The sequence below is a fragment of the Anastrepha obliqua genome, chromosome 2 (assembly GCF_027943255.1).
Source record: "Anastrepha obliqua isolate idAnaObli1 chromosome 2, idAnaObli1_1.0, whole genome shotgun sequence".
Classification (NCBI taxonomy): Eukaryota; Metazoa; Arthropoda; class Insecta; order Diptera; family Tephritidae; genus Anastrepha; species Anastrepha obliqua.
Genome location: NC_072893.1, coordinates 84,401,849 through 84,422,998, shown reverse-complemented (window position 1 = coordinate 84,422,998; position 21,150 = coordinate 84,401,849). Strand labels below are relative to the sequence as shown.

General features: G+C 38.3%; 1 protein-coding gene across 1 annotated transcript in view; it reads left to right on the top strand.

Moving 5' to 3' along the window:
* LOC129237669 (neprilysin-1) overlaps positions 1-21,150 on the top strand; it is a 59,294-nt gene that overhangs the window by 35,744 nt on the left and 2,400 nt on the right. The window contains exons 3-7 of the mRNA XM_054872544.1: positions 3,577-3,704; positions 5,076-5,193; positions 5,310-6,313; positions 6,551-6,713; positions 6,797-6,916. Coding sequence (XP_054728519.1) covers positions 3,577-3,704; positions 5,076-5,193; positions 5,310-6,313; positions 6,551-6,713; positions 6,797-6,916 — 1,533 coding nt within the window. The remainder of the gene's footprint in view (positions 1-3,576; positions 3,705-5,075; positions 5,194-5,309; positions 6,314-6,550; positions 6,714-6,796; positions 6,917-21,150) is intronic.

Sequence of the window (21,150 nt, the reverse complement as noted above, 5' to 3'; positions counted from 1 at the left end):
CACATGTGCTCTATGGGATTTAGATCTTGAAACTATGCTGGCCAAACTAACAAAGCAATATTATTGTCTCTAAACCAACGCATTGTAGTCGCTGATTTGCAATAAGCAGCAGTGTCTTGTTGAACATGAACTCCATCCAAATTAGTTTCGCGCGTTAACGAAGGCAAAAGTACAGTTTCTAATACATCTGAATGTAATACTGTTGACAGTCCAAGCGGCCGTTGTAAATGAACATTTCGCCGACAATATTGGGTAAATCGTAAATTTGTTATACTCCTCCTGTTTGTGACGTGCGTTTTTCTGCCGGAGGGACCTGCAGGAGCATTTTCATGACAGAAATACAGAGGTTTACCATTGCCTGCCGCTGTTGGAAAAAACCTTTTCCATCATTAGGTCTTTCATGCCAGGAGATTCGAACTCGGGCACTTGCGAATGTTAGCCACGCACCAACCCATTCGGTTACGCCAACCTCCAAGCAAAAAGTTTAGGCACTCAAAAATTTAACTCACCTTCAACTTCCTATTTTAAATTGAAAATGTGAGAAATAATGACAACAGTATTCCACTTTAACGAATGCTTGCACTTAAACGAATGCGGAAATTTTGAAATATTCAGTTCGGTTGCATATAGATAGTTACATCCCTAAGACCAATCGTTCTATAACAAAATATTTCTAAAAAATTAAACTGCGCTGATAGGGATGTCTACCACTGTATACTCGTATCTATTTCGAATCCGCTAAGCTCTGAAAAGTTAAAAAAGCTGTAAGTACTAATGTATGTAATGAGCTATCACGCATGAGTATATTAACAAATGTGTTATAGCCCAAAAGTCAATTTTCCTATGGGCATATGTATGTATGTAGCACTCAATATTACTTTCGCATAATTGTGCTTATCACTTAGCTTATCAGTTGATAGTGGATGACTTATGGGTATACAAAGGGTAGGCGCATTCATTGTTAAAATATTCAAACTTCGCTAGTTTTTGTATCTAAAAACACTCATATCATTTGTCAATATGATACATTGCGATGCATCAAAAAAGTGTAAAAATATTAGTAGAAATGTACAAAATTAGAAAATGGAAGGAGAATCCAAAGTTTTTATTTATTTATTTATAATTCAAATATAAATATAAAAATATCTAATGTTAGTTCACCAGATTTTTATAAATTCGTTTTACTAAATGAGAGAAAAATAAAAAATATTAAATGCAGCAAAGATCCCTTGACTCTGGCAAAAGAAATATGAGGTCAACAAACAGATTTTGGTTAGAATATAGATCCGTCTTTGTTTAGGAAATATTTCAAAACACTTTTAAAACTAACCCAAACAGCAAATAACATTTAAATTCAACTAGTGAGTTATTGAACCAGCTTTTGGAAGTTTAAAATAAGTTATACACAACTGGTAAAGTGGGAGACATTTTTCAAACATATCTGCTTTTTCCGATTTTCAAAAATGTGTGATAGAGAGGATAACGCAAATTACACAGGAATATCTTTTATGAATTGCTGTGCAAAAATTCTAATGGGTGTTTTAAATTTTCGACTGCCTCAATGGGTGTAAATAACATGCGCACAGAGTTTCAAGCAGATTTACGGCAAAAATATTCAACGATTGACAATATCTATAGACTTATGTCAATAGTGTACCTAAAATTTAGAATATTTAAAATTTAACAAGAAAAAAGTGTATGCCTTTTTTGTTGATTTTAAAGCTGCTTTTGACAAAGTACCAAGGAAACTGCTCATTTACAAACTTCGTGGTACGAGGATATCTCCCAATTTTGATAACTTCACTGAACAAGTATATCTAAAGACAAGATCTATAATAAGAACAGGTGAAGATTCTTCTGATGATTTTGAAATGTTCTCTGCGATAAAGCAAGGGTGTCTGATGTCTCCTTTGCTATTTAAATTAATTGCATGAAGATTTGGGTGGTGGTTTGAAAGTTGACGATCTAAGCATGTATAAGGCTGCTTCTCTATGATGATATAGTCATTTTGGCAGATGAAACAAAAACACTTCAAAAATGATAAATAACTAGGGGCTTAATATGAAAAATGGAACATGGTAACCTCCTACCTACCTAGCCAAATCGGCAATAATGGTTTTTCGTGGTGGTAATAATAATAATAATTATAACAGACACGTGCTGCTACGCGGGAGTGGTCGTTACACGCAAAATGGTTTTCCAGAAACAATGAGGAAACGAACAACGCCGGAATGCTAAGTTTAAACTTCACATGGAACAACTTTTTTTAAAGAAGGAAGCCTTAAGGCTCCCACGCGTCTTAACAAAAATAGTTTTAAAAAGAAGTGTTTTCTGAGCTAAGGCATTAAATCAAATAGGACTGGCATACAGTTTGAAATGGGACGAAACGGTGTTAGAAAAAGGCAAATGGGCAAAAAAAGCGAAATATTTCTAAATTATATTAACACCTCTAGCAGGCAAAAAAGTGGAATAGAGCACTAAAGAGTGCCTACAAAATATATAAAGGAATGGACCATAGTATAGTTCAAAGTTATTGTAAAGATGACAGAAAAATTTAAAATTTCTTGAATTTTTAAAGCCAGAAGCAATTACATTATGCTTAATGGCATTTACAATAAAAACTGCTCTTTATGTAACTTAAATGAGAAAAAGGGGATAGATGTGAGTATCAACACCATCGAACGTTGACTGAAGGAGGCGAACATATCCTACCGTCATCATCACACCATCAAAACCACTGCTCTCAGAAAAACACGTTGAGAAACAACAAAACAAGAAAATGGCGCCACAGTATTGGACTGGCCTTAACAGTCCCCAGACGCCAACCCCATTGAAAATGTGTGGGGAGCTATGAAAACGCATCTTGCTGGAAAGCCAGTACATGATTTAAAGCGACTTGTGCGTCAAGTTCGCAAAATCTAGTCCTGTTTGTCGACGAGCTACGCAGAAAAGCTGGTTCAAAGCATGAAGAAGATGCCAGGCTATATTCAACAGCGATGAAGACTACACGGTTTATTGAGTATTGCGAATTAAATATATATATTTTATACTTCATGAATAATCGCAGTGCCACGTAGACTTCAAGCTGTAACTCTGATAATAAAGGATACCCATAAAGAACTAAATACCGTAAAATTTAAAAAATTTGCTCGTTTTTAAGTTACATAATGAAACCTGCGGCGTGAATTCTTTCTATGGTTTTGTTTTTTTTTTTTTTGTTTTGTGCTTTACAATGAAATGAGTGACTACTTTTAATATTTAAAAATTTGTATACTTAAAAATTAAAAACAATAAAACAAAAATTAAATATCTGCTTACTCTGTTGTGTTCTCTGTATGTGTTTTTATGTTTTTAAATAGAATATCTGTAAACTCTCTTATCTATTTTTGCCTAAGTGAAGTAAGTGACTGTACATCAGCAGAAAAAAAACCAACTGTTAAAAACTTTGCAAAAAATATGATATTATATATATGATATTATATATAATATATATAAGATTTAAATAATTCTTAACAATTCTAATTTGGTGATAACTTGAATTAAAAACTTTCACTTGCTTGGGTTTCTTTCACTTAGCTGCTTCGTTGCTTTCGGCCATGGATACATCAGCGGACCCGTGCACAAACTTTTTCCAATACGCCTGTGGCACATGGAACAAGATACATATCATACCAGAAGATCGGAGTTCCATAAGTACATTCGAGGTAAAGTCATAGTACAACTATAAACAAGTAAAGTTGTAACTAATACTTATTAAGCTTGCTTTATAAAAATATCGTACAGATTTTCCTTATTAATTGATGACATATATAAGTAATATTTTTTGTGATTTTGGTAATAGTGGAAAGCGTGTGTGGTTATTGACCAACTTTGTCCTTACCTACCAAGATATGTATGTACACCAAGTTGCCCACAGGGATGGGTAACATTTAAAATTTTGGTTACTTAATAGATGAGCGTGGTTACTATAAAATTGATTTTAAGTCCTGCTAAAATACAGCTCAGTGAGTGCCCAAGTTTGTTTGATTTTTGTCTAATAGTCTTGGAGATAAAGACTGAGAACTATCGTACTTTGGCACCGGTTTCGGTCATGTTCCGCACAAAAAATGCTGTTCTGTTCGATTCGGTTCCGCTTTAAAGATCGATATTCAGTAGCTCTCTAAACAAAGTATCCAGAGCCCAATTTCAAAGATTATTACATTTTTTCTCATTATCATTCGACATGCCTCATATCTTGCCCTCTAGACAACGCATATACAGCTGTGCTCAAAATAATAGGAGCGCGTCGAATTACCAAGTTTTAACTATTTTTTTGGTATGTCATTTTTTGTATGTCATGATATAGACATTATACTACTTCAGAGCCTTTCCTAGCAAAACGCTCTTGTAACCCGTTCTCTTCTTCTGCCTGGATGTAACCGCTTCGGCAAAGCTGTGAAATGACGCTGCTCTTTTATTAGTTGAATAAAGTCAGTCCAACTGCAGTCGTGCACGTGTAGGTAGTATAGCTGCAGCTTGATACTGAAGTCCTGGAAGGCCGACTCGTCACTCTTGTAGTGACACTCCTGCTGTTTCATCAAAACTTTCATACCAGACGCTCACAGATCAGCCAATTCAGGCGCAATCACCTGAATGGTCGAGACATCAGTAACATGTCAATGGTAGGAACCTCTTGTATCCATACCAAAACAACGATATCTGGCTATTTTAGAGTCCTCCGTCACGGATATTGAAGGCCAAACTGATTTCCAGATGGTAATGGAACAGATGCGGGACAGTGACTCAAACAGAGAAACAGTCACTTCTGGCTTACTTCAGTAAATTGGTCTACTAGCGCGCATATCGGGGCATCTTATACGCCTGGCTCGTGTGCGCCACGGTTGGGTAAATCAGTTATTTTACGAGAGAGTACGCTCCGCAGTCACCCTTTTTGGAGTTCGGAACTGACCAGATATCAGGGCAAAGTAAAAGTTTAATAATAATAACCACAACTCGTACATAGTTTTATGAATAGAAGTTCTTGAAGAATAGAAATTCTTGAGATATGTAAATACCACCTTTGTGCACTATTTTAGGTTTTATCCGACGAACAGCAGGTGGTATTAAAGGGCGTACTAGAGGAGTCAATCAATGATGACGATAACAACGCCACAATCAAAGCGAAACAGTTTTATAAAAGTTGTATGGATTTACGTAAGTTGAGACAGATTTTCCTTAATTCACTCCAACAAATATTGTAAATACATAAATACTTACGCTCAAACTTTCATAATTTATTCGAACGCTACTAAGTAACTCCTACCTTTTAGCTCAAATACGCAAAGTCGGCGAAGGTCGCTTGAAGGAGGTACTTATGTCGCTAGGTGGTTGGCCAGTGATCACACCCAATTGGCAACCGCCCAACATGACCATCGAGCAGTTAATGGGCCTTATGCGTGGTAATTATAGTGAACCGGTATTAGTGGAGCTTTATGTGGGCGCCGATGATAAAAACTCTTCGATTAACATTTTACAAATCGATCAACTACAGCTGGCGCTTCCTTCACGCGATTACTATCTGAAGCCGAGTAGTGAAAACGACTTAAAAGCGTACCACAAGTACATGACGCAAACGGCAATATTATTGGGTGCTGATCCAACAACTGCAGCTCAAGAGCTAGACGAGGTGGTCAAATTTGAAATAAAATTGGTAAACGCCTCACTGCCCGAGGCAGATCGCCACGACACTAGCGCCATCTACAAAAAAATATCTTTGCCCGAATTGCAACGTCAAGTGCCACAACTGAATTGGACCATATTTCTCCAAACGGTTTTAGGTCCAGATATACAATTGTTGCCGGATGAGGTGCTCGTTAGCTACGCCATGCCATATCTGGTGGAAATGGGTAAAATGCTGGAAACTGCCGATCGACGCGTAGTACACAATTATGTCATTTGGCGTTTGGTGATGTCTATAATGGCACATATGATCGACGAATATCAGCGAGAGCGCATCGAATTCCGCAAGATATTGCTGGGCGTACAATCGGAGCGTATGCGTTGGTCGCAGTGTGTTGAATGGACGAATAAAAAATTGGGTTTGGCGGTAGGTGCACTCTTCATACGTGACAATTTCAATCAGGAGAGTAAGGATACGGCGCTAGAAATGATACATACGCTACGTGAGGCATTCAATGAGTTGCTGACAGAGAATCATTGGATGGACGATGAGACGCGTGCCGTGGCTAGGGAGAAGGCGAACGCAATGAATGAACGAATTGGTTATCCTGAAATTCTCAACAATTCAACGGAGCTGGAGAAGGAGTATGAAAATGTAAGTTCAAAATTTGTATAATGCAATTTTATGAAAGAGGCGGATATGTTAATGAATTGTAATCGTACTTGAAATATGATAGTGCATACGAACAAAGAGTTCACTGTTCTCTTGCCGATACTCGCGTTGTAAAGTTGTATAGGTCTCAAGCCTCAATGGGGGGATAAAATATTATTACGTATACAGCTATAAAACATTTAATTTTATATTCACATTTGTTTTATATGCAACATGCAGCTCACAATAATTTCCGACAATTTCATGGAGAATGTGCTAAATATACTGAAATGGGATTCGGATAAGAATTTACAACTTCTGCATCAGCCAGTTGACAAGGAGAAATGGACGACCGAACCGGCCGTTGTGAATGCATTCTATAATCCAAACAAGAATGATATAGGTAAATTTTAACAAATATGTATTACATCTTTCAAACTATAATATTTATAAAAATAAATATATTTTCTTATTTCCCATCTACAGTCTTCCCCGCAGGAATATTCCAACCGCTATTTTATAGCAACAATTATCCGAAATCTGTTAACTACGGTGGAATCGGTGTTGTGATCGGACATGAAATAACGCATGGCTTTGATGATAAAGGTACAGTTTTGTTTAATGATTTTTATACTCAAGCGCACTAGCACACATGGGTATTATTTATGCGGCCTCGAAACGGCAGTTGGTTTTTTTATAAGAAACGATTTTCATGCCGAAAATACTTTCGGACATTTGCCATTGGCTGCCGAGTAGCTATTAGAAAAAACCTTTTCTATCATGCGCACACAAAGTTTCAAAACCGGGCACTATCAAATGGTAGACACCCACAAACCCATTTAGTTGCGTTTTTCCATTATTTTCTCGGGAGATGGCTATAGGAATCGATATCTTGTAAAGTATCGCTCAAACAATTTGAAGTTTATGCTCGTTATCAAGGTGACGTTTCACACAAAAAAATCTGTTGGTTATTTAAAAAACGAAGAAAGAATTTTTGGTTGGCATTTTACGACTTTTTAGTCTGATACGACTTTTTCTAGTTGCAACAGCAGGTTTTTTTTTTTTGAGGTTTTTGTTTGCGTTTTATATTTTAAAAAATATAAATATAAATATGATACGTATAACTTATAATATAATATATATCATGTATGTATCCGTTTGTCCATCTGTCCATGCACAAGCTAACTCGAATTAAAATTGAGATATTCGACCGAAATTTGATAGGCATTAATCACAGCCGCCTTCGATACAACGGTCATTTTCAAAAATGGATTTTTTCAGTAATTACTTAGCAAAGAAAGCTTTGAATGATAATCAGACATTAAAATACGTTTTTTGTTCCAGCCACCTGTGTTCACAATAATTGCAGCACGATATTTGCAAAGTTTTGAATATTTTTATATTATTTTTTTTTTTATAAAAATGCATTTCGTACTAGGCGTAAGGCGGCCGCCGTAGCCGAATGGGTTGGGGTGTGACTACCATTCGGAATTCACAGAGAGAATGTAGGTTCGAATCTCGGTGAAACACTAAATAATTTTTCTAATAGCGGTCGCCCCTCGGCAGGAATGGCAAACCTCCGAGTGTATTTCTGCCATGAAAAAGCTCCTCATAAAAATATCTGCCGTTCGGAGTCGGCTTGAAACTGTAGGTCCCTCCATTTGTGGAACAACATCAAGACGCACACCACAAATAGGAGAAGGAGTTCGGCCAAACACCCAAAAAGGATGTACGCGCCAATTATATATATATACAACTTAAGCCCTGACCGATAGGGGCTTCCAAAAAATTAAAGTTGCGGTGAACCAACTGTTCACCGATAACATAAAAAACGCGATTTTAATTGTTCACATATAATTTTTATTCCGCACTAGTTGCGGTTCTGATTCTAACTAAACTTTACAAATTATAATTCTTACCAACTAGCTTCTTAACCTAAGCTAATTCGCCAACGTTGCAGTTCCCACCACTTGCTGGTATTTCGCAATCGTTGGGTTGCGCGTGTTGGCCAATATGCTGGCCTTGCAATTCCCAAGCATTGGATATTGCAATTGATCGCTTGCGCGTGTGTCGCGTCAGCGAAAGTTCTTGTGTGAACTTTAATTGGAGCAATGAACTCACGTGTAGTGCAATGTGATCACAGGGTGCGACGTTGGGAAGTGTAGTGGTGTATGGCAACATAACTCCTCCCCCTTTAAAGATCTGCGTCTCGCAGATCAAAAGACGAAAATTGCGAGGGGGTAAAATGTTGTAGAGAGTAACTACAGTTTCCTGGTGACATGTTGATACTGACTGGTGTGACTGGCAGGCTATTGTCCAGGCGATGAATTTCAGGAGCAGACTTTCCTCTAATGATTTTGCTGTTGTTAGTGTTATCTGACCAATCAGTCGGGATTTCAACTGGCGGAAGGTCTAGCTTTCTATTGTAGCATCTCCACAGCATGGCGGCAATAAGAACAATTGCGCATATCGAGAGGATTTCTGAAGCGAGAGAGAAATTTACCTTTTCATTAACGTACCCAAGATACCTTATGTTTTCCATGGTCAGGTCGTGGACGTATTCTAGGTTGACCTTCATTGTATGGCTCTTCACCTTTGATAGTACTGCTGGAAGGGCCTGTGCGATAATAGTTTCATAACTAGAAAATACTTGGTCACCAATGGTGACTGTTTCGTTATTTAATTGGATTACGTAGGTGCCATTTACCGTAATAGAGGCATTGCTATTTTTGATTACTCCTTGGAAGTTTGATATAAACACGGTTTTCTCGTTTATCAGCTCTATTTGTGACCCATTCTGTCTGATGAATTCGCAGTTGGCTTCTCCACCTTTTAGGAGTCGCGGTAGGCAACTGCTTTCTTCCAGTTTAATCAAGGATTCTGATTTACATACCGTGGACGAGCTGATTACCAGGCAATTCTTTGTTAGACCGTACGTCTCTTCCTGGTTGACAAGCATCCTGTCAAAAGGGAGATTTAGTTGCTTACCTCCATAGATTCCAGCGCGAGTAACCAGGAGATTATATTTTTTAGTTGTTACTTTTGGCATTGAAAGGACGTAGAGGAGAAGTGTCCCGTTAGTCAGTACCGACGGTTGGCCATATTCGATTGCTTCTATTATATTCTGATATGGGAGCGTTTCTATTTCTGATAGAATTTGGTTAATTTCGTCCATATCCAGTAGGTTGGTGTTGACAATTCCATTCTTTGCCAACTGACATCCCCGCACCATTTCGTTTACATCCTCGCGAAGAAGAAAAATGTTGTGAAGTGCGTTTTGTCTGAATTCCATGATTTCTGTTTCCTTTACCACGTTATTCGTGCGATCCACGACCTCGTCGATTTTTTCCAATACCTCCTGTGTAGCCGTGAATAGTTTCTTATTAACCCTGTACTGATGGTTGTTATTCTGAATTATTTGATTTTGACTGTGCAGGATATTGTTCCAATCCGTTGCGTCAGGTGATCCTGCTATCCATTTCCACGCTGAGCCTAGCCAGTCGATAGATCGAGTATTTCTTGCTCTACCTGTGTTGCCCATTAGTTCATGAAGTCGTTCTAGCGTTTGATTGATGTATAGTAGTGCTGTGTTAATATCTGGTCCTCAATTCGGTTTGTTAAGTTTTCCATTTGCCTCAAGGTTGTAGCATATTGTTGTAGATTGATGACGTGTACCAGTTTGAATGACCCGCCAATGATCCACCCGTTTCCATTTTGGATTGTTACGATCGGAGCCTTGTAATTGAAAATGTTCAGACCGCTGATGGCATTTGCCAGCAGTGGGAATCTGCAACGCAAGATGTTAATTCTATTTTAATGTAGTTAGTAAGTTAGTAGTTGTTAGGTTCTAAGAAGGTATTTCGTAAAAAGCGAAAAATGTTGTTGATAGTAGGGAGGTATTATTAGTAAGCGGAATTCTCAGGATTAGATTGAATATCATTAAACTAGTGTTACTATCCTGGTTTAGGATTTTAGCTTTTCCTGCGATATTATTTTGTTAGTGTGTTAGTGGTTTAAAGTTTACAAGTGGTTTACAAGTTATGTTATTTTTGTATATTTTTTTCTTTTGGATAAAACGATTTTTTTATAATGATTAGTAGGGAATATTAAAAAGAAAAATTTGTTTAAATTTACTTTATATTGTTATTACAAAAATATTCATAAATAGAAATGAAAAGGAACAGAAAATTAGGAAAAAAACAAAATGGGAAATATGTTGGGTTTGTGTTTTTTTTTTTTTTTTTTCTTTCTTCTCCAGCCGATTATGCGGGGGAGGCATTTTAAATTTTGTTTTTTTTCTTTCTTCTCCAGCCGATTATGCGGGGGAGGCATTTTAAATTTTTTTTTTCTTTCTTCTCCAGCCGATTATGCGGGGGAGGCATTTAAAAATTTTATTTTATTTATTTATTTTTTTTTTTTTTTTTTTTTTTTTTTTTCTTCTCCAGCCGATTATGCGGGGAGGCATTTTAAATTTTTTTTTGTTCTTCTCCAGCCGATTATGCGGGGGAGGCATTTTAAAATTTTTTTTTTTTCTTTCTTCTCCAGCCGATTATGCGGGGGAGGCATTTTAAATTTTGGTATAGGACAGAGGGCCATACTGTTCTCGAACCAGCTACGGAGAGATCGCCAGAATCCCGTTTGGAAGTAGTGTAGCCATTTGTCAAATTCGATGGCACTACGAGCCTACTAGGGCACGATTCATCCCACTAACAAGCCCGCTCTTGTAGTAATGACCATTTCCTTTTGTTCTGGACTAGAGGTGTTATCATTTCTCGAACCAGCTATGGAGAATCGCGTTATCCGGTTAAGGCACGATTTGTCCCACTTACAAGCCCGCTCTTGTTAGATTAACTACCCCTTAGTACCAAGTTTTCTTTCTTATGTTAATTTATTTCATTATATTTCTTTATTATTTTTTATTAAAAAATTTTTTGTTTGTTTTATATTTTTTTTGTTTAGGTGCTAGGATATGTATTCCTGCGTCTCACATTTTTTATGTGAGTTTTATGTATTTTCTTGCCACTTAGCGTGGTGACTGATACTTTATTGTCTTTTGCAACAATTTCTTTTTTATACACGGGTTTTTGCTTTCCCTTAATCTGCTTGTCCTTTACGTATATGACATCGTTTTCGTCATAACGCTCCGGAAGAGATCTTTTCTTATTGTGACGTTTGATCTGGTCTAGCTGCTTTTTTGTCAGCAAGGCTTTCAAATATTTATTAGTTTTTCTACTTTTTTCTAACAGCTCCTGATAGTTAGAGGATTTTGCTCGATTAAAAAATATTTCACTTGGTTTTTGGTTTATAACCGAGTGAATTGAATTATTGTATCGATCCACTGCTATGTTAACTAATTCTTTTGTCCTTAACTTTGGGTTGTCTATCTTCAGGCATCTAATTATTTCAATTAAGGTAGAGTGGAGTCTTTCTACCTGACCATTCACTTCGCTTCTTTGGGATGGTGTGCGATACAATTTTATTCCTAAAGAGTCTAACAGGTTCTGGATAATTGGACTAATTAAACCGCGCTCGTTGTCGGTCACGAGAATATCAGGTGTTGTGAAATAGTGTAGGAGTTTTATTATTTTGTCCTTAAGGTGCAAAGTGGACTTGTTACGTAAATGGAAAAGTTTCGCAAATTTTGAGAATTTGTCGATAACACTGAGGAATTTCTCCCCTTGAATTTCGAAAATGTCCAAATGGATTATCTCACAAGGACGTGATGGGATTGGTGTTTTTTGCAGCTCTGGTGCATTCGGATGCCTATCGTATTTACTGACCTTACAAGTTTCGCAGGACGAGACATATCCTTTGATTATACTGTTCATTCTGGGAAAGTAGTATTTCTCCAGGAGTTGTTTCTTATTCTCTGTGGCATTGCGGTGAGCCCTTTTATGTTCTGCCCATATTATATCGCAAATCCTATCCGGATCCCTCAAATCTTCTACCATAGTCTGAGCTACTCGGATCTTATATTGCATAAAATTTTCTAAATATACCTTCTGGAGTAGTCCTAATTGAGCTTCTGGAATCTTAATACCATTGATTACGTTTGGTCTTAGTTTTTTCTTGAGGACGTCGATAAGCTCTGCTTCGCTAATTCCCTCTGACCCTAGATAGTGTCGCGAGTAACCGGGATGGGGTTCCTCCAATATCTCCAACCTACCTCCAAATACAAGTTGGTTTTTGAATACGTTTATTGGCGCTTCCACGAACGGTATCAGATCCGAATTATCTTGCTCCGCACTGTGGACGGTGTTGCCTGTTGAATCGTCGTCGCTTATCGATGTAAGGGGATTCGCCTGAGTTTTTAAGCGGGAAAGAGCGTCTGCCACGACGTTTGATTTACCTGGTTTGTATATTATTTCATAATTATATTCCTCGATCCTAGACTTCCATCGCTTTAGTTTTGCATTGTAGTTCCGGTTGCTGAGGGAAAACGTCAATGGTTGATGGTCGGTGAATATTCGTATCCTCTTAGCGCCATATAGGTAGTTCCGGAGATTGTCCAATGCCCAAACAATGGCGAGCATTTCCTTTTCGTTGGTCGCATATGCTTCTTCCGTAGTACTTAGGCTTCTTGATATAAATGCTATTGGTTTATCCTTACCATCGTAATCTTGTGACAACACGGCACCAATAGCGAAGTCGGAGGCGTCAGTTGTTAGATTGAAGGGTTTGTCGAAGTTGGGGAAGGTTAGGACTTCCGATGTCGTCAGTATCTCCTTGAGATCAATGAATGCCTTTAGCGCTTCTGTGTCCAAGCTTATGGGTACCTTTTTGGATTGCGTTGCCTTTATCTGTGCGTGCTCTCCTCGTGTGAGGTTGGTAAGCGGTTTTGCAATTTTAGCGTAATCTCGGATGAATTTTCTATAATATGATGTTAAACCTAGGAAACTTTTAAGTTCCTTTAAGCTGGAAGGAGGAAGCATTTTTCTTATTGAATCTACTTTTTTTGGGTCTGGGAGTATTCCCTCGGAGGTCACAATATAACCTAGAAACTCTACGCTTGTTTTAAGGAATTGCGTTTTTTCTAGATTAACTCTGAGACCTGCGTTCAAAAGCCTGTGGAGAATGGTCTCGATGTCCCTTAAATGAGTATCCTGGTCTTTGCTGAAAATTATGATGTCGTCGATGTATACGAAACATGTACGACCTATGAATTCTTTGAGCACGTCGTCTATCATTCGTTGAAAGATAGAGGGTGCATTTTTGAGACCAAAAGGAAGCCGCAAAAATTCGTATTTTCCATTCATTGTGGAAAATGCCGTTTTTGCGATGTCGCTGTCCTTCATTGGAATTTGGTGAAATCCCGAAGTGAGGTCAAGTGTTGTGAAATATTTAGCATTACCAAGACTCGCGATGGTGCCATTAATGTCAGGTATAGGATACGTGTCAGGGACAGTTACTGCGTTTAACCGCTTGAAATCTATGACCATTCGATATTTCTTTTCCCCATCAGACTGAGATTTTTTCGGCACAATCCATATGGGCGAATTGTATGGGCTTTTTGAAGGACGAATTATTCCTTCTGAAAGTAAATTCTGGATTTGCTTCTCAACTTCTTCGCGCATGTTTACAGGGTAGGGGTAACTTTTTGTGTAGATAGGGTTTCCGGTATTAGTTCTTATTTCGGCTTGGACATTGGTTTGGATTTCCATACTGCGGTCAACCGGACCAAACAAGGTTTCGTATTTATTTAATATTTGGTAGAGCTTATTTTTAGTAAGGTTAGTGATATTTGGATCCAGCGGGATGTTTGTTTCTATTTTATTAACTTGTTGCGCTATTTTTCGCTTAAGGGGCAATACTACATTTGGTTTCAGCATAAGGACGTTGAGTTCTCTATCTATTACCGCTTTGACTTCAGTCAACGTGTCGTCGCCTATGATCCCGTCGAACGATTTGAGTCCTGGGAGGACGAAAAATGTGGTGGGAGTGTCCTTGCCTACAAACTTAAAAAAATATCCACATACTTTTCTGTCTACCTTCATGTCGCCACCGGCAGAGGTTACTTTGAATGGCTTTTCCACTGGCACGGTGTTGCGTGCTACGCGTTCACTGATGTAATTTTTGTTTGCCCCCGTGTCGACTAGAAACTCTAACATACCCTGATCATGCGTAACATATTCTAAATATGGTACGCCAGACATGAGGCTCCTATGGTAAAATTTACCTGATCCTCCGTGAGTTGTTCTTTGTTTTCTGTATCCGGGATAACTTCTTTATCTACCGGTATCAGGTGGAATAGCTTTTGTTGTTTACTAGCTGTTTGGTTCATGTGTCCCGTGGAACCTGCACCCCTATTTGCGACGTCATATGGGGTAAATCTAGTGTTTCGCGACTGGGAAGATGGCTCGTAATTTGATTTTACTAACGCCGACGGAGTGCTCCGCCAATTTTGCGGTCTTGTTTGCCCTGAATTTGAGTAAGACGGTCTTGGTTCTTTCCGGTTGCCGTCTTGCCACGTTCGATTGTTGTTCGGCTGGCGTGGATGTTGCTGGCCAGAATAGCCTTGGCCATTGTAATCCCGCCTGTTACGGGAGAAGGATGGGGTATCAATAATATTCCCGTCACCTCTATTTGCTAGAGATGGACGGTGAAATGTATTTCTGCGGTCCGCATTGCGCAACTTCAGGCAAGCAGAGTATGCCTCTGGTAAGGATTTGACATTTTGAACGAGGAGCAGGGCTGGTAGATCCCCGTTGAGACCTCTAATGAACACATCTAGGGCTCTTCGACGGTGCGCCTCTGTCAGCGCTTCAATTGTTTCCTTATGTGCGTACTTTTCTGGTTCTATCGTGTTTATCATTAGGGATAACTGTTTTTGGATTTGCGAATAGAAGTCGGATAACCTCTGCCGCCCTTGAGACATTAACGTCAGTTGCTGTTCCAACGTTTGTAAGTCTCTAGTGTCTGCGTAGTGCAGCGAAAGGGTTTCTTTAATTTTTGCCCAGTCTGAATCGTGGATGTTGTGCGCAAGTAGCGCAGAATCGGCCGCCCCCCTAATTTTTCCCCTAATATGTCTTAGGATGGCGGTATATATCGGCTTGTGCCGCACAATTTCGTAGTCTTTTATTACTAACTCTACACTATGCACCCAGGAACCATAGTGTTCCCGTGAACCATCGAATACTTGCAGCTCCTTGACACAGTCCGGAAGCTTGGCCACTTGAGTTAGTTCATCTTCCGTTCGAGGCGTAACTAGTGGCTCGACTGGTTGTGGCCTGGTGTCCGTGGACTGTCTCCGTACCTCCAGTACTTCCCTCTCTATTCGTTCCAGGTCCTGTGTAAGGCCTTGCAAGGAGTCATCTCTGTTCGTTGCTTCCACCCTATTGAGACGCTCCTCGAACTTCTTTACCTTACCAAGAATGGCATTCAGAGCGCCATTCATCTCTGTGAGGGACCTCGAAATCTCGTCGGAGTTCATTTTTTTGAAAATAGAAATATATATAGATAGAATAGATTTGTAAACTTACACAAACCAAAATTTTCTTTGGCTTCTTGAAAAAACGGCGGTACCAAATGTTTCCAAATTCAGAGTTCCGTCAATTTTTTTATTTTTTTTTTTTTTTTTTTTTGATTTTTGGTATGCAAAATAAATCAATGCGATTAACTTTTCCTTTTTTTTCCGAACTTGATTTCTTTTACACGAAATTTGCTGTTGAATTGGCAAATATGCACAAAAGCACGCACACACACAGCTAAGTATTGCACTTCACAAAGGATGTTTGACTGATTTTACAAGCACCAACTGGCATTCCAACAAAGCTTAATTTTTATCCAAAAAATGAAAATTCTATTCAAATTTCTTGTTTCAATTCGTTTGTGGCAAACCACGTAAAATTTAGTTCAATTAGCACTTTATGTTACAGCAACTGCCTATGCCGATTTGTTGTTGACTTCGATTTTGACTCCGTTTTCGAAAATTTTATTATTATTATCGTTTATTTTTTTAAGTCACTTTACACCGACTGCTCGGGCGCCACTTAAGCCCTGACCGATAGGGGCTTCCAAAAAATTAAAGTTGCGGTGAACCAACTGTTCACCGATAACATAAAAAACGCGATTTTAATTGTTCACATATAATTTTTATTCCGCACTAGTTGCGGTTCTGATTCTAACTAAACTTTACAAATTATAATTCTTACCAACTAGCTTCTTAACCTAAGCTAATTCGCCAACGTTGCAGTTCCCACCACTTGCTGGTATTTCGCAATCGTTGGGTTGCGCGTGTTGGCCAATATGCTGGCCTTGCAATTCCCAAGCATTGGATATTGCAATTGATCGCTTGCGCGTGTGTCGCGTCAGCGAAAGTTCTTGTGTGAACTTTAATTGGAGCAATGAACTCACGTGTAGTGCAATGTGATCACAGGGTGCGACGTTGGGAAGTGTAGTGGTGTATGGCAACATAACTTACATATACAGTCCTGTGCAAAAAACCCGGACAGTCTGAAAACTCCATTTTTTGAAGTAGTATGAATTTTATCAAATATGTTTAAATGTGGTTATAATCCATTGTGTTTTTAATACAAAAGTATGAAATAAAGTCAATAAATATCATACGTGTTTTTAATATTTTCATACTTTATTTGTTTTAGCATAGTCAATAACGAATGTTTTATTATTAGTTTATCCTTATTATATAATCTTACAGCTAATTAATTCAAAACAAAATTAATTATTTCATTATAAATGTTATAATTTGAAGTTTTAATACTTGGTCGCACCGCTTTTCGCCTTAATTACCGCTTTAATACGTCTCGGCATTGATGTAACCAGGGTTTGCAACAATTCCTCCGAAATATCGTTGTGCCAAGTGTCCATTATAATATTATCCAGGTCAGTTTTGTTCTTCGGCTTTTTTTCAGCTGCCTGCTTCTTTACAATGGCGCAGAGGTTCTCAATTAGGTTTAGGTCAGGACTGTTACCCGGCCATTCCTATTGGACAATTCCGTTTTTTTCCATAAATTCTTTTACCTGCAACAAATAAGGAATAAATCATTGGTTTTTTGATTCGACATTTAAACGAAACACTCGGGAGATTTAACAAAAATCATAACTTACTTTGTGAGATCGGTGGCATGGCGCAGAACCATCCTGAAATATAACGTCCGTTCTTAGAGAATACTGCTCCTCAATGGCAGGTATTAAATGCCTATTTAAAATTGAAATGTAAGCATCTCCATTCACCCGAGCATCAATAAGAGTCAGTGCTTTCGTTCCGTCTTAGCTGAAGCAGCCCCATACCATTCTACCAACTGACTGTCTTACAGTAGGCAGTATGCATCCAGTTTTATCCGATCCAAAGACGTTAAACTTGGATTCATCCGAAAAAATCACATTCTTCCAGTTCTCGACAGTCCAGTTTTCATGAGCTTTGGCCCATCGGTATCGTTTTTGACGCATTTTTTCGTTCAAAAACGGCTTTTTTGCGGGATGTCTTCCTACAAAACCGGCATTTATCAATCTCCTACGCACAGTAGATGAATCTATTTCGACGCCAGTTGCATCCAAGAACTCCTTCCTGATGTCTGCCGAAGATTTGAAACGGTCCTGGATACACATCCGCTTAATCATCCGGTCTTCAGCAGGCACGTCTTTTTTCGTAGTCCAGATCCTTTCTTTCGCTCCGTTGAAGCCGTTTCTGCAAATTTCTTTAAAAAATCGGCAACAGATGATTTGCTGAAACCTACTTTAGCAGCAATTTGACGTACGGACAATTTTTGCTGTGATAGTGCAATAATTTGCCCCTTAACGACAGCTCCCATTTGCTTCGATCTTGGCATATTTTCGATATTAACACTTACCACGTATCAACTATTCCACTTATTGGTTAAATTATGATACAAATTAATTCAAAACTGTTCTATTTATACACAAAAAAAGCTACTTACCGCCAAGAAGCTTTATACTGCTATAGAAATTTAAATAGGGTAAATTAGCTGTCCGGTTTTTTTTGCACAGGACTGTATATATATATATTTCGTACTACAACAAAAATTATATACTTCAAAATTTCAAACTTTGTACTTAAAATTCGCCAATTTTTTATCAAAATTTCAAACTTTTTAGCTAGAATTTTTAGAGAAATTTGGATTTCAAATTTTGTAGCCCTCTCAATTTTGGCAATTTAAAACTATGCCAGTTAAAAGTTTCTTCCAGGTTTGCGTCAGTTTTTAATAATTTTCTCTTGTTGACGGTGTTGTGAATTTTTTTCCAAATAAAAATTCTCGAAATGCTTTTACATGGAGAAAATGCACAAGACTGCCAGCAAAAGCTAAATTGTTAAAAACCAACGAGATGTTTGAGCCACTTCAAATTAAAAAACTTCAGTAAAGCTGTATACTTGCTAAATTCTGATAAAAAAGTTGGAAAATTTTTGGAATACGTTCATGCGAAGAGTAATTATAAACTCAAAGCTATTATTTTCTGTATTTGCTTTTATAACAACAAATGATGGCAAATTTTTTTTATAAGAGTAATTATTAAAACTATCATATAAAATAGTTTTAAAAACAAAACCTTATTTTTCAGTTTAAGTAGATAAAAATTATTTATATATTCGGAAACTTGCGAAAATTGATAAACTCCAGATAATTTTTGCTTATTATTTATTCATTATTTTATTATTTATTCACCTTGCAGTTAGTTCCTCATCGGCGAAAGCATCTTTTGCAGACATACTTGTTTACAGTAGGTTATAGAAAATGTGCCTTACGTTAAAAAATTGATAAGTTTATAATTATTCGGCACCCTGTACTTTATTATATACGACGCAAAAAGTAATTTTGAATACTTTAAAGTTTGTTTAACTTTTTTCTTTTCTCAAATTTGATTACATTTTACTTTTTTATAAATAACTGCCTCAGTTTTAAAGCTATAAAAATTGTAAACTATCGATATCGATAACTATGATGTGACAGCTGAGAATGTCAATTCATCAGCGTTCTCAAGTTGTTGACCTTTGTCCCTCGTATGCGTGGAATATTTTACATAAAGATCTTGCTTATTCTTCTTAATTGGCGCGATAGCCGCTTACGCCATTTTGGCCGAGTTTAACAAAGCGCGCCAGTCGTTTCTTTCTCGTGCTAACCGGCGCCAATTGGACACACCAAGCGAAGCCAAGTCCTTCTCCATCTGATCTTTCCAACGCAGAGGAGGCCATACTCTTCCTCTGCTACCACCAGCTGGTACCGCATCAAATACTTTCAGAGCCGGAAGGTTTGATCATCGAGAGAGAACTTTATTACTCAGTTGCCTACTTAGTCCAAAGTAACACTTGTTGGCAAGAAAGATTCTGCGATAGGTTTCCAGGCTGACATTGTTATAGGTGTTAATGCTGGTTCCTAAATGAACGAAGTCTTTTACAACCTCGAAATTATAACTGTCAACAGTGACGTGGGTGCCGATACGCGAGTGCGCCGACTGTTTGTTTGATGACAGGAGGTACTTCGTTTTGTCCTCGTTCACAACCAGACTCCTTCGATTTGTCTCTTTATTCAGTTTGGAGAAGGCAGAACTAACAGCGCGGTTGTTAAGGCCGATGATGTCAATATCATCGGCATACGCCAACAATTGTACGCTCTTACAAAATATTGGTGGCCAGCTTTAGATAAATTGTACGTCAAAAGAACCATGGCACACGTACAAAGAATGGCCAGTCTTTGCATCTGCGGGGTCCTCAGAACCACACCCACAGATGCACTAAATATTATTCTTAACATTCTACCAATAGAGCAGTACGGTAAGCAAACAGCTGCCAAAGCAACTCTCAGACTAAGAGAAATCGGCCTACTCAGAACGTACCAAAGAGGGCACTCCTCAATTTTAGAACAATTCCCCTGCATTCCCAGCACAACGGATTTCTGTAGGACCAAGGACATCAATTTCGATAAATCCTTTGTCACAGTATTTCCTTCCAAAGAGGAATGGGATAACGGGCTCATTGTCAAGATAAATGACTTAAACATCTACACAGATGACTCAAAACTAGACAACCAAGTAGGCGGAGGGGTCTACTCCGACAAACTCGGAGTATGCCAATCATTTCGCTTGCCTGATCATTGCAGTGTATTTCAGGCGGAAGTCACTGCCATAAAAGAGGGACTTAAAGAGATAAAAACGAGAGTATTATCCGCAAATGAAGTCTTCATTTACTCGTACAGTCAAGCAGCAATAAAAGCGCTGGAATCAAAAACACACTCGTCAAAAACAGTTCTAGAATGTTTTAAACTACTAGATGACGTATCTAAGTGCTACAAGGTGCACCTTATCTGGGTGCCAGGCCACAGAAACATTACAGGAAATTGTAAGGCGGATGAACTTGCAAGAACCGGTACAACGCTCGGTCTCGAACCGGATAAGGCGCTGATACCCATGCCCATAGCCACTTGTAAATTACTTGTAGACAGGGAAACCATCAAAAAGGTAAATACAATCTGGCAAAACCTCACAACATGCGAACTAAGCAGACAGACATGGCCGAACTGGAACAGCGGTCGATCGAAGATCTTGCTAAGATTCAACAGAGAATCTATAAGAAAAATGATAGGTGTTTTAACTGGTCATTGCTTAATAGGCAGCCACGCTAGAAGGTTAGGACTCCCTTACTTCGATTTCTGTAGAAGCTGTCTTAATACAGAAGAAGAGGAAACAGTCAGACACCTTTTATGTGAGTGTGAAAGCCTAGCTATGAGAAGGCTGCGCACTCTCGATACAGCATTTCTAACCGATGTAGCGGACATAGCCCATCTAAAACTAACGAAGCTCTGCTCGTTTATTAAAGCAACCGGATGGTTTGAAAAGGAACACGTAGAGTAAGGATAAGCTCCAGTGGT